This window comes from Manis javanica, chromosome X (genome assembly GCF_040802235.1).
Source record: "Manis javanica isolate MJ-LG chromosome X, MJ_LKY, whole genome shotgun sequence".
NCBI lineage: Eukaryota > Metazoa > Chordata > Mammalia > Pholidota > Manidae > Manis > Manis javanica.
The window spans coordinates 53,033,382-53,048,811 of NC_133174.1; the positions used below are offsets into that span (position 1 = coordinate 53,033,382).

Genomic DNA, 15,430 nt, shown 5'->3' on the forward strand with positions numbered 1-15,430 from the left:
TCGCCTTTTACGTGTGGAGAAACTGAGCCTTCAAGAGGTCTAGGGATTTGTAGTGGTCTGAGGTGTGCAGGGCCCATACTCTCTCTCTCAAGTATTTGTGAAGAGATCTTTAGAATGTGCTGTGGTTTTCACTGGGGCTTTGCAGCCCATTCCCTCCTCTCTCCAGCCTTTCTCTGGTAGGGTTGAGACTGTCTCTGGTTGCCTTCATGTCTCAGTCCCGGGCTTTTTTTCTTTGGTGCCACACCAGGCATGCTGGGTACCCTTGTTTGGCCTTTAGCCAATTGAAGAACCCTTTGCATTATTGACAAGGGTGGGCTTCCATTCCAGCTCTCCTCGGTTGCTGGTAGGGAGAGCCAGGGATTTGTTACTCTTGACCAAGGCAGTTGCTTCCCTTCATTAAGAAAAGTTTCCTCATTTGTAAAACTGGCCCTAAGGATGCTTACCTCACATGTGCCTCATGCACTGGTAAATATTTACGAACAAACTCTCTAGTGAAGCCAAGATTTGTACTATTTACTGATCCCTCTCACCGTGGCTGATTTCAAGCTACCAACATGAGGTGCTTAAAGGAGGGGTTGTGAAGAGCTGTGAATGATCAGCTTTAATGTGAGCTGGTTCCAGTGCACCACTATTAATCACACCTATCTTAGACCTCTGCCCTCACCCCCCTACCCCAGTCTGCACACTTCTGTATGCAAATTCAGAACCCCCTCAACATGTCTCTTCTGTTCCCCAAGTTTCCTGAGCATTCAGGAAAGGCAGTGCCATTTAAAGTCTGCTTCTAACCTGAAAGTTCTCCCAGGAAACAATGAATGTGGAGGGTTTAAAGGGCAGAGAACTCAAGAGGCTTTGATTAGGGCCCTAATTAGAACATTTTGATCAATGTGTTTTGGCAGCTGAGGTATTTGCACCAGCTGTTTAGTCCTAGTATTTGATCCTTAGCCAGATGGGAAGATGGTGGAAGACTCTGGACAACGGCCTTGAGGGTTTGGCTATTGCAGAGGACACTTCGCTTTCTGATTGGAATTCCAAACCCTCCTTCCTCTCCTGCCGGCAAAGCCTGCTCTGCTCGGTCTTAACCTCAAGGTCCCTGTCATGACGATCTCCAGGCCAGTAAGTATTTGGGAGGACTAGACCTCCAGTCTGACCTCTCATCTCATCTCAACAGTGTCTGTGCCAGATGATGTTTCTTTAAACCTCTGAGGATAAGAAGAATCACCTGGAGCAAAACCACTAATTCTGCTCTGGAGAGTCTGTTTCAGAAAGTTTGGAATTGGTCTAGGAATCTGTGCTTTTAAACTAGTGATGCTCCAAATGATTCTTAGGATCAGTTGAGTTTGGGAAATGCCACATTAGCACTGCACAAAACTGCCAGGTTGGCCCATTTTTCAGGTGGGAAGATTGAAAGCTAATGGTTTGTTATGGATGGAGCTGGATCTTGCACAGAAGTTCTCAGAATACAAAGCTGTGTTCCTCCTAGAACTGAGACACTGCTTTAATGCACAGTAGTACCTGTGGTGGTGGAGAGTGAGGATATTAAGTAGAGACTAGCAAGGACAATCCCTGCCCTACTTTACAAATAGGGAGGCCAGGTTGCCAGAGCAGTTTGGGGGGCAGTATTGGGACTGGTTGTATCCCTTATCTTTTGTTGAGGTGGGCTTTGTTCAACTCTGGAGAGCCATTCACCAGGCCCAGTGGCCCAGATGTCTCCACAGTTGTCCTCTACTTGCTGTGGTTCCCTTCTGTCTTGCTAGTAGGTTTCAGCCCCAGGCAAGTTCACTATGGATCCAATGTGACCAAAGAGATGACTGTAGAACATTCTTGGGATGAAAGGGTTAAACTCAACTTTATTTCCACGTTGTCAGGTCAATCAGAGCAAGTCTGCATGCAGGAAGCCAGTCTCTGTCCTCGGCGCTGCCACCACTCCAGCCTCTGCTTTCCTGCAGTTGTACTATGGTGTCACCCAGAGCACTGGATGGAGCTCTTTATATAGAGTCAATAACAATGTATTGCCCACAAGTGTTCAGTGAGCTAGCCGACCAGGGCCAGGTGAGAATCCTGGCCACAGGAACCTTCATTTTATCCACACCTTCCATCAAGCATCCCTCTAAGCCATGTTAATACCAGCCTGTGAGAGGCTACATTCCATGCCAGAGGTTCCCAAATCTGAAGCCCTATCTGAAGCTCTTAATTGCTGGTGCCTGTGTCTTGCTTCTTATGTAATAAAACAGAATCTCAGTGGGTGAGGCCTGGGAATCTGTGTTTAAAAATTTCCCCAGATTATTCTGATGAGGCAGCTTGTGATTTTTCTGGATTCCAGCTGAAGGAGTTTCGGGGGTCTTGGTAGGTTTTGTTGAGGGGGTGGGGACTTGTGTATGTTAGTGGGACACAAGTGTGAAGAAAATGATAAGGCAGAGCCCAGAATGAAGACCTTGATCAGGCTGCTTTTGAAAAGGACAAAGTAGAAAAGGACAGAGACACTCTGTTGTTTTCTGTCTCCCCTCAGAGCTCTACTTCTTGGGAAAAATTCCCATCCCTCCCAAAAGAAAAAGCATTTAAGATAATGCAAGGATATGTGTGTGTCTACCTGATAGGCATGGCTTCACATTGTCTAACCAACTAGAAATCTAATCACATTTTAGAGTTTGCCCTCACAGTGAAAGAGTCCTCTCTGGAGGTCTTCTTGGGTAGCCTCTATAGCCCCTGCAGTCAAACAGGTTTTTCTTTTGAATAATTCCTGACAGAGAGGATTATTTGTAATAATATGGCTTAAAAGGAAAAGGTTAGTAATCATCACATTCTACTTATGATGTGGCAAATACTTTTGTGTCCATTATTTTGACTTAAATTTCCCAATAACCCTGTTTTTGAGGTTGATGTTATTAAGTCCACTTGATATATTAGGAAACTAGATTTTAGAGAGACAATGGCCAAAGAGGCTCCAAGGCCTCTTTCTACTATACCCTGCTTCACTCCTCAAATTGCTGAGACCATTATTTCTAGGATGAGGATTCCAGCTTTGTGGGTTCCCCAGATACTGGGTTTGGTTCTTGGCTTACCAGCAAGGTTGTCATGAAGCTGCCCTAAACTTGGCTCTGGGGTTGAGAATGATGCTTTTTAACTTGGCCTAGAAGCCTCCCCTGCTCCTGCATAGTTGACTTGAGTGATTTTAGCTCTCTGGAGCGCAGGACAGGGCAGAAATCTCATGAGCATTGGATAGAACTCAAGTTGAGGCTTGGATTAACTCTAGTGTACTTCAGAGCTCTGGTGCTGGATGTTGCTGAAGTGTGTTCCTGAACAGAGAGGGTAGAGCACTCCTCTGGTGCTCTGTGTAGAACTGGCATCTCCAGGCAGATGCAAATAGTCTGTGTTTCTAGTCTACAAATTCTTTTCATGTAACTTGAGGGCAGGAAGCTGGGTCAAGCAGGAAACTGAGGTGAGAGACTGAAGCCCAGCTGGCTGTGGCCCCAGGGAGGGGCTTTGTCCATTTGGGAGGACTTAGTTTACTAATGATGGTCATTCTCCCCCCACCTTTTATTTCAGCAACTTCAAAGTTTTTTATGGTAATTGAAGAAGCTCTTGTCCTTGACTACGTAGATATACATCCATTCCTCAAATTCCCTGCCTCTTATCTTGCTTTGTGTACCAACCCTCTTCCCCTAGCCTCCAGTGTGGGTCTTGGCTGTGCCTGTTACTGGGGGCCTTCCCAGTCAGTTACCCGTTTTTGCAAAAGAAGGTGTCCTAGAAACCAGGGATCTTTGAATTTCCTTCCATGTTATGTAAGGTTTAGTCTCCCCAGAAAGGGTGTGGTGACTGTCTTAAAGCCTGAAAGTTAGGCCCACCCTCTATATTGAACGTTGGATTTCCAAGCAGTGCCAGCTTGTAGTTTATCATGGAAGCAAGCTGGTCCAGCTTTCTCCACGTAGTCTTTCCAAATCAGCAGTGGTTTGCCTGAAGTGTCTACTTGTTTTCTAAGTGCCAGGGTGGATCTGTGGCTTACTAAATAGGACAGTGGATCAAGAGCTAAGTTTTTAACTCCTAGCAGCTGTGTGACGCTGGGCCAGTACCTCCCCTTCTCTGGATCTCAGTGTCCCCTGCTGTCTATTACAGAGTTTGAATCAAATGGTCTCCAAGGTCCCTTTCAGGTCTGACAGTTTGGAATTCTGGACTGTTTATTCCCTTGGCCAACAGGGATGAGAAGTTCAGAAGGGTGTTGTTCTGGAGGAGCCAGATGAGATTTCAGGATGAATAGACTGAAATCTTGAGTAAGTACAAAAGAGGAATGGCCATGCTAAGGAGCTGGTGGGGCAGCCCCTGTGCTTGGAAGGAGAGATGAGCTGGCCAGGGTGAGGGAGCATGTGGGTAGGGGTCTGGGTATCATCATCTCCTGGAGTGTGGCTGAACTGATATTGAAAGTAAATCCAGGAGTTAAGTATGCTCGGTAAGGAGCTAGTTTCCTCCCTGACCTTCATGTGTTGAGAGGAAGAGGGGGACTCTCCCTCAGCCTGAATTTGAGCAAAAGGCCATGCAATTAAGACTGGATTAATGGGGAAGCTGCAGCTTACTAAAATAATCTTTTTTTAACCTTTCCAGTTTAGGCCTTAACCCTGAACTCTCCTCCCATAGGGTCAAGTAGTTAATGTTTTCATTGCTAAGAGGGGCTGGTTATATCTGTGGTGACTCTCCCAAGTGTATGGTGACTGGGGGATTAACACCCAGTCTCCAATGTCCTCTTGTTCCCCAGTTGAAATGCTTCTTGGGGAGCTTTTGGAGGGCAGGACTGGGCCAAAGCAACTGAAAAGGGACCCTGTCTTTCTTTTCCTGCCCTTGGCTGCAGCAATTGGAGTGGTTGAAGAACTACTAGAAACTACTGGGAAAAGGCACAGGCATAGGAAGGGTTAACCCCAGGCAGGTCTTGCTGACTGTGTTAAGGGTGTGGAAATAAGCAGGAAGAGGTCAGATCAGATAACTGTACCAGGTACCACTTCCAAGTCAATGGGGAAGAGGCTGAGTTGCAGGGAAGTGAGTGAGTCAGTGGAGAGGGTGTGGGGGAGGAGAATGCCTCCTAGACTGGAGATTCAAAGCAACCCTTGTTTTCCCCCTTATGGAAAACAGCTGCTTGAGTCTTCTTCTCAAGAGGCAAGACAGACCAGGCTCTGCCCTGGCCTGGCCTCAGTTCTGGCAGCAGGGAATGGTGAGTGCTGGAGCCTAAATAATGAGATAGGCAGTTTGGGTGACACTGTGGTGAGTGCTATCTTACCATGGAAGATATGAAGTTATGGGGTTGGTCTGGTAGGACTCATCCTGCCCCACCCCTCTCCCCCACTTACGTTTGCCTTCTCCATACCAACAGCTCCACTGAAAGCCCAGAAGTGGTTGGCCCTCAGGAAGAATGTGGAGGTGGCAGGTGGGGGGTGAGGTGATTGAAGTAAGACCAAATTGGGCTGACTCTTAAGCTCTGCCCTGGCCAGGGGGCCTTCCCAAATAGTGCTTCCCATATGTGACCAGGCTTTTTATGTCAGAGTGTTTGAGCCTTGGCTAAAATAGTTGCCAAGGCAGTGTCTGAAAACATCAGTGAGATCAGCATAATCAGAGAGGTGGGTGGAGTCGTGGAAGTAGCACCAGGAGTGTCCAGAAGTCCCCATCTTCACCACTTGCTGGCTGAGTAAATTTGACTTCAGAGATGTTAGTGAGATGTAGTGATGGGGCTTGGCACATAGTTGGTATTCAGTAAGCATTCATTTCTATTTTTCTATCACCTGCCTCTTTGTGCTTCAGTTTCCTTAGCAGTGAAGTGGGGCTAGTAATGCCAATAAGTTGGACTTACAGGTCTGCCCTTCAGGCATGTTACTTGTGATTATTAGATTTCTTCTTTCTGTTTTCTCTTCTCTCTTCCCCAAACTCCTCTCTAGGAAAGAGCCATCCTGTAGTTCAGTGACATGGGGCAAGAGAGGGAAAACACTGCCCTGAACACCTCACTGTGTCCTGGCTGCTGCTCACCTTGGGTGCTCTTGGCTCTAGGGAAAGAGAGGGTCTCTCGTTTGAAACTTGCCAGGCCCAAAGACCAAAGTACCCCAACTGCTTTTTCAGCCAAGGCAGAGGTGACATCTGGCTTGGTAATTTTTGTTTCTCAGGCCAGCTAACCACAGGGACACAGAAGAAATCCCAGTTTGTTGAAGGCTTTGGATAGCAGACCACTGAGATGGGCTCATTAGTGTCCACTGAAGGGCTCCGTGTAGGAAGTGTCTGTGTTCAATTGTTCAATAAATAACAGTGGATTTATTGTTCTTGGGCTAGGGGTGGGAGGGCTAGTGTGTATGAGAGGGTGCTGTGAGCCCCACACCACCAGAACCACACCCAGACATTGTTTTGTTCCTTAAACCCTCAATGTTCTGAGAGACAGTCTTTGATCTCAGACTGTGCCTAGATTCTAAGACAGCTTATGCAGGGATTTAGTTTTTTGCTGGGGACCATGTCTTAAAATGCTTCCCCACCCAGACTAACTCCTCTACTCTTGTCAAGCTGAGGGGGCTGCCTGGGAACTTTCTGCTGACTTTGGAAGCTTTATTTTCAGGTTCTTGCTTTCCAGAATAGGTAACCCTCTTCTTCACATTGAGATTGCAAAGGCCAAGCACAAATTTAGGGCATTGAGTGCCCACTAGGTTGCACATCCATTGGGCCCTGCGTGGCAGTGTGTCCGAGCCTGCAGCTCATCTTACACACTTGTGTCCCAAATTAGTCTAAGGGAGAATAAGGGTTCTTTTTTGGTCAAGACTTCTTCCCTATCACCTTGAGGCCCCAATTAAATTATTACCTTTACCTCCTCCCTACCTGTGTTACCTCCTCCCTACCTGTGACACAACAGAAAAGCAGGAAAGCACAGACACATGACCCTGTCTTCATGACTCATATTTTCTTCTAAGTTATGTGGTGGCAAGAATAGAAGTCCCTTTGTGTTTGCTTTTCTTTCTAATTTTTTTTTAAACCTAAGATTATTTGTCTCCACTGTGAAGATCAGGGTACCTCAGGCTGCTATCTGGAGAAGCAGCCAAAGTGGAGTGGCAGAAACCCTAAGCAAAGATTCTGGAGAAGTAGGTTCCAGTTTGGTTTTAGCTGGACATCTTTAGATTTTAGGAGCCCCTTTGTTCTGGGGTGATGCTGTATCCAGGAGGGATGAAGCATAAACAACACTAGTCTCTAACATGTCTATTCCTAACCCAGGCTGGGTCCTTTTCTACCCACTGATTTATTTAAGAAACCTTTCTTTAAGAAATATTTGAATTAAATATTTGGGCTAATGGGCCAGGCTCTGAAGATGGTAGATTGAACATGATCTGTGAGAAACACTGGTTTATTTACTTTACAAATTTTTCCCAGTTGTGTGAATGAAAGGGAACTCCTAGCTTGTGGAATATTTTCTTAGAGTCCCACCCCTTTCCTTAGTTTTCTCCTTGGGTACTTTCTTAGAAAAGCCCTGTTGTGATCCTGCCCCACCTTGCTGAGAACCTGTAGGCTGGCTGGCTGCTGTCTACAGGATTAAGGTCAGGCTTTCTAGTATAGCTATCAAAGCCCTCTACCTACCTTCCCAGCCTCCCTGCCCACTTTTCATTCTATAGGCGTCTTTCATTCTGGAGTAGGCCTGCATGCTTGCTTCTCAACAGGTCATCTGCATCTCCTTCTGGGCCATTGCATGTATTGGTTTCTCTACCTGGGGCATTTAGGTGTCCTTCCTCTCACACCCATAGTCTCCCCTTTTCAAATTCCAGCTTATCTTTAGAGAACAGTGAAGATTACCACTTTGAACTGTGGTTCCTTATTTCCACAAAATATTTCTTCTGTTCTGCTATGGTACTTCTCAGGGTATCCCTTGTATATTAGAGTTTTCCTGTAATTCAGTAAGGGCCTCGGGGCAGGGACTGGTTCTTTAGCTCTACTGCCAACCATAGTTCCTTAAACATAGTGTTCCATTAATATTGGGTGAACTGAAATACATTTATAGGAAGCTCCTTAGCCTAGAGTCCTTGGGCCTCCATGGGGTTCATGAATATAATTTGAAGTGGGAAGGATCTATCAACTTGGATGGAGGAAGATTACGTGTTTGCTTTCATTAAACTATCACTGAAATTTAGCCCCTTTTTCAGTTACAAATATAGGCAAACAATCAAACCCAAGCAATAGTAATGGCAGTAACCTGTAACTTTGTCACTGGTGGGAATCTAAGGTACTTTTATATCATGATTTAAATTACAGATTTTTCAAAATATCATTAATGCTCAATGTAAAATTATAATTACAGTAGTGATAAATAGTAAGACCTAGTGCTAGGTAATTACTTAATTTAATAAAAAAAGGCACGTATTACATTTTGATAACTCTCAATATAATTTGTCTCTTGTATCTATTTAATTTCATGCATTTACAAATATTCTGAGAAGGGTTCCATAGATTTCACCAGACTGCCCAGAAGGGTCCATGGCACAAAAAAGGTCAAGATATAAAATGTTCCCATTCTAAGTCTATATACTATGCCATATCTTTGTATCTCTCATATCCCTTTGCTTAGTACTCATAAGGCAACACCTTATGAGTAGCCATATAATCTTGGGTACTGGAGAGGGAACTCTAAGAAAGACAGAGACCTTGAGGTGAGAATGAATTTCAGTGTACTCAAAGGCCCGTGTCCCATCCCTTTTCCACTCTTTCCCCTCAGTCATTGGCCTTTTGAGGTTCCCCATGCCCTGCTCTGGTGATATTAGGCTAAATGTTGAGGCCAAATCCAGCCAATGGGGGTCTCATTCTCCCTACCTCACAAGGGCCTCATTCTATGGAGGTAACTGGATTGGCAGGAAGCCTAGGGTAACACTGAGTCAAGGTGGCTAACCTTGTCCGTCTCCCACTGGAGTACTTGGCTTACTTGTTCCTGCCTTCAGGGCCTTTCCTGTTCCATTGTCAATCCTGAAATAGATTTCCTCCCTGGCTCCCTGGTGAGATTTATTTACAAAGTTGTTCCCCAGGCTTGCTCCTCATCAGAATTGTTTAGTTGGCAAAATGGCTGTCAGGCCCCTCTTCCCCACTAACTGACCCTTATGCTCAGGAAAGGCCTAGAGGTGTCAAAGACTGATAAGGCTTAGTGTATTACCCACTCCATGAAGATTTGCATCTTTGACAATTCTATTTTTGGTCCCCCTCCCAGCCAGTATTAGTGGTATGTGAGCATACTAGAAAATGAAGGGAGAGCACACTTAAAAGATCACTGCCCAAAAATCAACTAATTTACACTTGGGTGTAATTCTAATCTCTATGTGCATAACTTTTTACAAAGTTGAGCTCATGTAATCTGTTGCTTACTCTTCCTCACTTAAAAATACCAAAGTATATTCCCTGAGCTTGAAATAGTTTTCATAAATATTTTATATGACCATGTAATAGCCCATCTTGTGGCTGTATCATATAGATTACTTAAGCAAAATGTCCCAACAATTTAAAAACTAATCCTTGATTTCTTTTAATGGAGGGTATATATATTTTTTTATTTGATCCAAGAGAAGTTTAGCACATTGGTTTAAATTGTGACGTTTGGACTTAGATCTGAATACAAACTCTGTCTTTCCCACTTACTAGTGATGTGACTCTAGACAGATATATATTTCTTCATAACCAATATGGAAGTAATACTCTACTTCACAGGATGATTGTTGATATTAAATGGGGTAGTGCATATGAAGCACCTAACGATTAGTCAGTCACCAAACCTGAAATCTGTGGCTTATTTTTGCTGTTACTGCTGTTACCACCACTGCCAAGGTTTTAGCCAAAGGAACAAATCTCTACTGATGAAATTTCAGCTATCATTGACTTGGTCTAGGGGATCTATCTGTAAAGGTGGAAAGTACTTTGCCTAGTGCCTATGAATTCCTGTGTGCGGCTACCTGTTACATTCATCTGGGCCTGTCTCTGTTCCTTTTCCAACTGCTGACTTAACTTTGGTAGCATTTCCATGTTGCCCACACCTACCTCTGTTGAGGCCCCTTTCTTTTCTTGTGCCTGGGGAGACCACTGCGATCAATACAGGAAGTGTTAACAATGCAAGTTGGTATATAGAACCATAGACGTCAGCACTGAAATGGTCCTGGGAGATCACCTAATGTAATTGATCCCCCACCCCATTCCTGCTCTTGCACAGATGAGGTAACTAAGGCCCAGTAAGGGGATAAGACATCCAAGGTTGTAGACTGAACCACTTAAAGTGCTAGGTTTGGAAACCAGTGTTCTTTATCCTGACCTTCACTTGCCTCTGCAAAGGCCAGAACTATAAATATTCCAGGCTGTAGGTCACAGATGGGGAGAGAATGCTGTGAGCATGGAGCTGGCTGGTATAGGTGGGACAGTCTTCCTGGAAGAAAAAGTATAGTCAGCACTTGCTTTCTCTTGATAGTAGGCTGATTTGCATTAACTTGTTTGCCCCTTGGCAAGGATTTCTTTGTGGCTCTGTTTTTTGTGTTCTGTAAGCTGGTTGGGAGCTGGGGGTGAGTTATTGTTTGTTTGTTTCAATATTCTCCCTTCCAACCAATGTCTAAGTTGCTCAGGGTCACAGCATAATAGGACCCTTTTCTGTGGTTGAACAGAGACCTTTGTCCCAGGCTCTGCTGAGCACAGAGGCACACAACTAACTTGCCTTCTTTGATCTCATCCTAGATTAATGTGCGTGTGACCACCATGGATGCAGAGCTGGAGTTTGCCATCCAGCCCAACACCACTGGCAAGCAGCTGTTTGACCAGGTAAAGAAGGAATTTGATCCTTAGCCTCTTCTGTTTCTCCCAAAAGCTCCCGTCACATACACATTTCTTGGTAATCTCTTCTCCTACTTGTACTTCCAAGATAGGTTTAAACAAAGGCTGGCCCCAGCCTTAATAAAAAAGGAGGCAAAGTTTAACTTTGGCAGCCCACACCTAGGATACCCCTAGTTAATCCTATCTGTGGTCCTGAACGTGGTAGGAAAAAAAAACAGTGAGCAGGGTATGACTCTGTGCTAGATACTCTAAAAATGTTAGTTCACAGAGCCTTCTTTTCAACTCTAAAATCTGTAAGTGATCCCTTCTCTCTTTTAATAATAAGGCTCAGAAATTAAATAACTTAATTGTACCTAGCTAGTATCTGGCTGTGATTGGAACACCACACTGTAGTTACTGTACCACATGGCCTCTGTCACATATTATTTTCTTGCTAGTAGAAGGAAACCAATTTATTCTCCCTAAGATAGTGTGCTCTATGTATATTTCCCTCAAAGGAACATTGGGATTTAAGACACAGCTGGGGATGATGAATGCAATAGTAGGGTACTTTATCTCTTGCAGTCATGCCATGGAGATAGTATTAATGTGGTCATTCCCATCTCTCACCCAAGGGGTATACCTTTACTGTGACTAACTATTATTAGAAGGGCTGTGCTATGTAATATAATAGCCAGGTGGGGGCCATAGAATCTTTCAGTATTCAAAGAGTCTCCAGGGATTAAGGAAGTGTGTCATCTGTGACCAGCCTTCTAGGTGCAAAAATGGGTCTCCCATTTCCAGAGGCTGGGATTCTTCCAGACAGGCCATTATCCCATTTTCTCATCAGCCTCTGGTGAGGTGGTGGTGGGGTCTGACATTGTCCAGGATTTTGGAACCACATGTCACCTTGATGAGTTTTCCAGGCCCTCTTGCTTTCCTTTGTCCTTTGTGCTCTTTCTGAGTCCCTCTACTTTTCCCATGAGTTGGGAATGGGAAGGAAGAAAGACAAAGGAAGTTGTATTCAAATGAAATTATTCTATTCCTGTGAATACTCCTGATTGGTGAGGAGAAAAGAAGGAGAGAATGGATGTGGGGCTGGTAGGGGACTGTTTCCATTCAGGTCTCCATGTAAAAGGGAAGGGATGGCTAGAAATCTGGGGACAGCTTGGGCATGCCCCTTAAGTCCCTGATGTCACATGGTAGAGTGGGAAAATTGTTATCTATGGCTAATACAGATGAAAGTTAACATTTGTCCAGGGATTACTGTATGTTAGTTACTGTGACAGGCATTTTGTGTACCATTTGACCATTAGAAAGCCCTATGAGTGCAGGACTTAGTACTGGCCCCATTTTGAGGAAACAAAAATCTTCATTTTTCTAGCTATGCCTTGGGGAAATTATTGAACTTCTCTGGGTTTATATTCTCATCTGAGGGGGTGAAAAAGTGGGTCTAATACCTACTTTATAAGTTTTTTGTGAGATTATGAAAAAAGTATTTTATATCTCACTTGTTACCCAAAAAATTTGTTATGGTGGTTTATAAGGATACATAAAATCCAAAAGGATATATTAGAAATAGGTGAGGATGATAAGAAAATACAAATAGGGAAGTGAGTGTTATGTGAAGCATCCATCGTGTACTAGAGATGTAATAAATGATAGCTGTCAAATGCCATGACATTGTCTCAATCATTTAGAATTGGGAGATGAACTTGATGATCCTCAAGAGTGTCTAATTTTGGATTTAGCTGGAACTTGCTTTTTTTCTGGAGTTTGTTTTAAATGGTGAAGTGTAATCATTGATATTTAATTTGTGGAAGTTCAAATTAGAGGAACATTTAAACATACATTTACTATAATTAAAGTAATGTGCTGACATTCACATAGCTTGCAAGTAATTTCAATGCTAGTCTGGAATGATTGAATGCATATTGATCACATCAAGGTTTTGCATTCTCCCTTTGCATGCAGTTTTTATATTGCAGAGCTTTTAAAGTGACATCCTGGTGAAGATGAAAGGGCACTGGATAAAAAGTTAGGAATCCTGGGTCCTATGGTTGGGTTTACCACTAACTCTCCTGATACTTTACACAAACCTTTCCCTCCCTTGAGCTTCAGTCTCCCCATCTTTACAGTGTCTAACTGATCTCTCAAATATCCCTGTATCTCTGAAATTTATCTCTGGCATTTATTTCTGTATTCCATGTCTCTTCATTTCCATTTCTAACCCCACTATTCAGATTTAAAATTGACCTTTTCTATAAAAATGAGAGAAATGCCTCAGTTGAGTATGACTAGCAGTTGGCATATACCAGCAGGTACAGGCGGTAGCTACCTATTAGGGGACACATCTATTCATGGATGAAGTGTTCTTACTGTGTCTGGGACAAAAGGGAGAAAGTATTAATATAATATGTAGGCTGTTGGGCTCTGGGCAGTAGCTATAGAGGGAAGAGTATCAGCCAGTGTGGATTTTATAGTCCAGCTGGGAACCAGAGGCTTCTTTGGCCTCTACTCAGACTCCTTCCCAGAGCCCTGGTTCTATACCCAACTCTCTCAAGCCAAATGATGTGATCCTCTGCCATCAACACTGGGTACTTTGTCCATTTGCATTGGAGGGACATAGCTGTGGAGGGTGAAGAAGACATAATTTAGAGCCTAGGGCAGAAAAATCCTTGAACAAAGAAGTTTATTAACTTAGAAAAACCACAAGGCCTGGTAATTTGTTAATGTTGGTTTGGTTTGTGTACTGTGGGTGTGGTTCTGAGGGAAGCCCAGATGTTAGGGAGCTCTGGCCAGATTGATGTGCTAGTTTTGAAAGTTACTGCTTCCCAGACAAAGCCCTTGAGATACTTGACTCTTTCATACTTGTTGGGAAAAAGAAAGTGTGAAAACCAAGGAAATTCATGACTTTTCATCTAAAAGATCAGTGTCTTTTGAGAAATATCATTCATTGAGCACCTACTATGGACTAGCTCTTGTTAGGTGCTTTAATCCTTGCAGTGATCCTGCCTTTAAGAGGTGAAAGAACCTCCTTAGTTTATGTAGTTAATAAGTTGTGACATGGAGTCTCAAACAGTTCTGACTGTAAAACTATACTTTCTTCCCCACTGCACTACTCTGCTTGGGGCAAATGAAGCTGTTTGGCTTAGAGAAAACTCAAGATGTGTTCTGTCTTGAGATCTCTGAGGTGCTGTTGTAGGAAGGAAGGAGCAGCGCTGGGGCCCCGTAGATAAAAATGACACGGAAAAGGAATTGAGCATCTGGCACACAACTTAGATGGGAATCTGCAGAGGTACGTGTTCACAGGCCATTGGAGGATATGCTCTCTTCTCTAACTTGATGAGGCATAAGGGAGGAAGTCCATTCTGTCTGGCTTCTGAGACCCATCATTCAAGGGGTCCCTCCTGGTGGAACCAGGGCATAGGAGGACGGAGCTGACTTTGGGGCCTCCTGGAACTCAGTAGCTGTCTGGCGGATGACCAGAGCGGAAGTTGACTAGAGAGAGGAAGCACACTCCTTGGCACCAGTGATAAATAATAGGCAACAGTGGGAATCCGTAGCCTGAAGAGACCCAAGAATCCATAGTTTGAAGAGACCCTTTTCCCTTGGTGGGAAAAGGAAGTAGGGCCCATGGTTTCTCCTGTTTACCTTTGTTTCTTGTGAGTGTGCTCATTGCTAGGGAGGAGAGAGAACACATTTTGCTACAGCAATTCTGTCACTTGCCTTCCCTACCGCCCAGCTTCTGAAGCCTGCAGTTCTTGAGAAAGCGCTTGATTACCCAACATTAGGGGGCAGTGCTGCATCATGAGTTTCAGAACTATCTGCTAGGCTCCGCCCCAGCTGGAGTCTCTAGCTTTAACTTTGGTGTAGCTCGCCACTCCAAATTTTGTTCTCTGGAGGAAAGGTGAAATCTCAGAGCATCCATTCATTTATCTATTCACTGACTGATTTAGTACTGACTGAAGATCTATTGTGTTTTGAAGAGAACCATTTTACTGAGGAAAGCAAAATCCTTGACTGCCACCAAATCCCATGCTATAATTTCAGACACCTTTCAGACACCATCTCTGCCCTTCAGGGACTTGGAGTTTCTTAATCTATGGAAGCACAGAAAGGTACATTCAACTCCCCTTCCACACAGTATGAAAGAAACACCCTTGAGGCTCAGGTTGTATACAGAGGTGGTGTATAGTGTATAAATTATTGCATGGGATTTGGTGGGAGCCTCAGATTCAAATTCTGTCCAGCTGTTTAGTTGTGTGATCTTGGATGTCTCATTCAGCTTCTTAGGACTTTGCTTTCCTCAGTAAAATGGTAGTCACACTAATATCAGAGATTTTGTGGTTTTATTTAATTTTCAAATGACCAAAGTGCCTGGTGCATAAGCAGGCCATTCTGATGTTGGTTCTTGTTAGGGCTAAACAGGTAGGTGGAAATTGCCCTGGGAATTCAGATAAGGGAGCCACGAAACCAAGAAGCCTTTCTGGCTCAATAAAGTTCTTAGGATTTGTGGACTCTGCATTGAAGGCAGCGACCCTTTCTTCTCTTCTATTTCTATTTAATAAGGTAACTACTATCTATTATTATAATAGTAGTATCCCTATCTTATAGATGAGGAACTGAGGCTTAGGAAGGGAAAAAGACTGATTAAGTT

At 43.9% G+C, this 15,430-nt stretch overlaps 1 protein-coding gene across 1 annotated transcript in view; it reads left to right on the plus strand.

Moving 5' to 3' along the window:
* The window catches only part of MSN (moesin), an 87,514-nt gene that overhangs the window by 26,804 nt on the left and 45,280 nt on the right, over window positions 1-15,430 (plus strand). Inside the window, exon 2 of the mRNA XM_037017101.2 lies at window positions 10,696-10,779. Coding sequence (XP_036872996.1) covers window positions 10,696-10,779 — 84 coding nt within the window. The remainder of the gene's footprint in view (window positions 1-10,695; window positions 10,780-15,430) is intronic.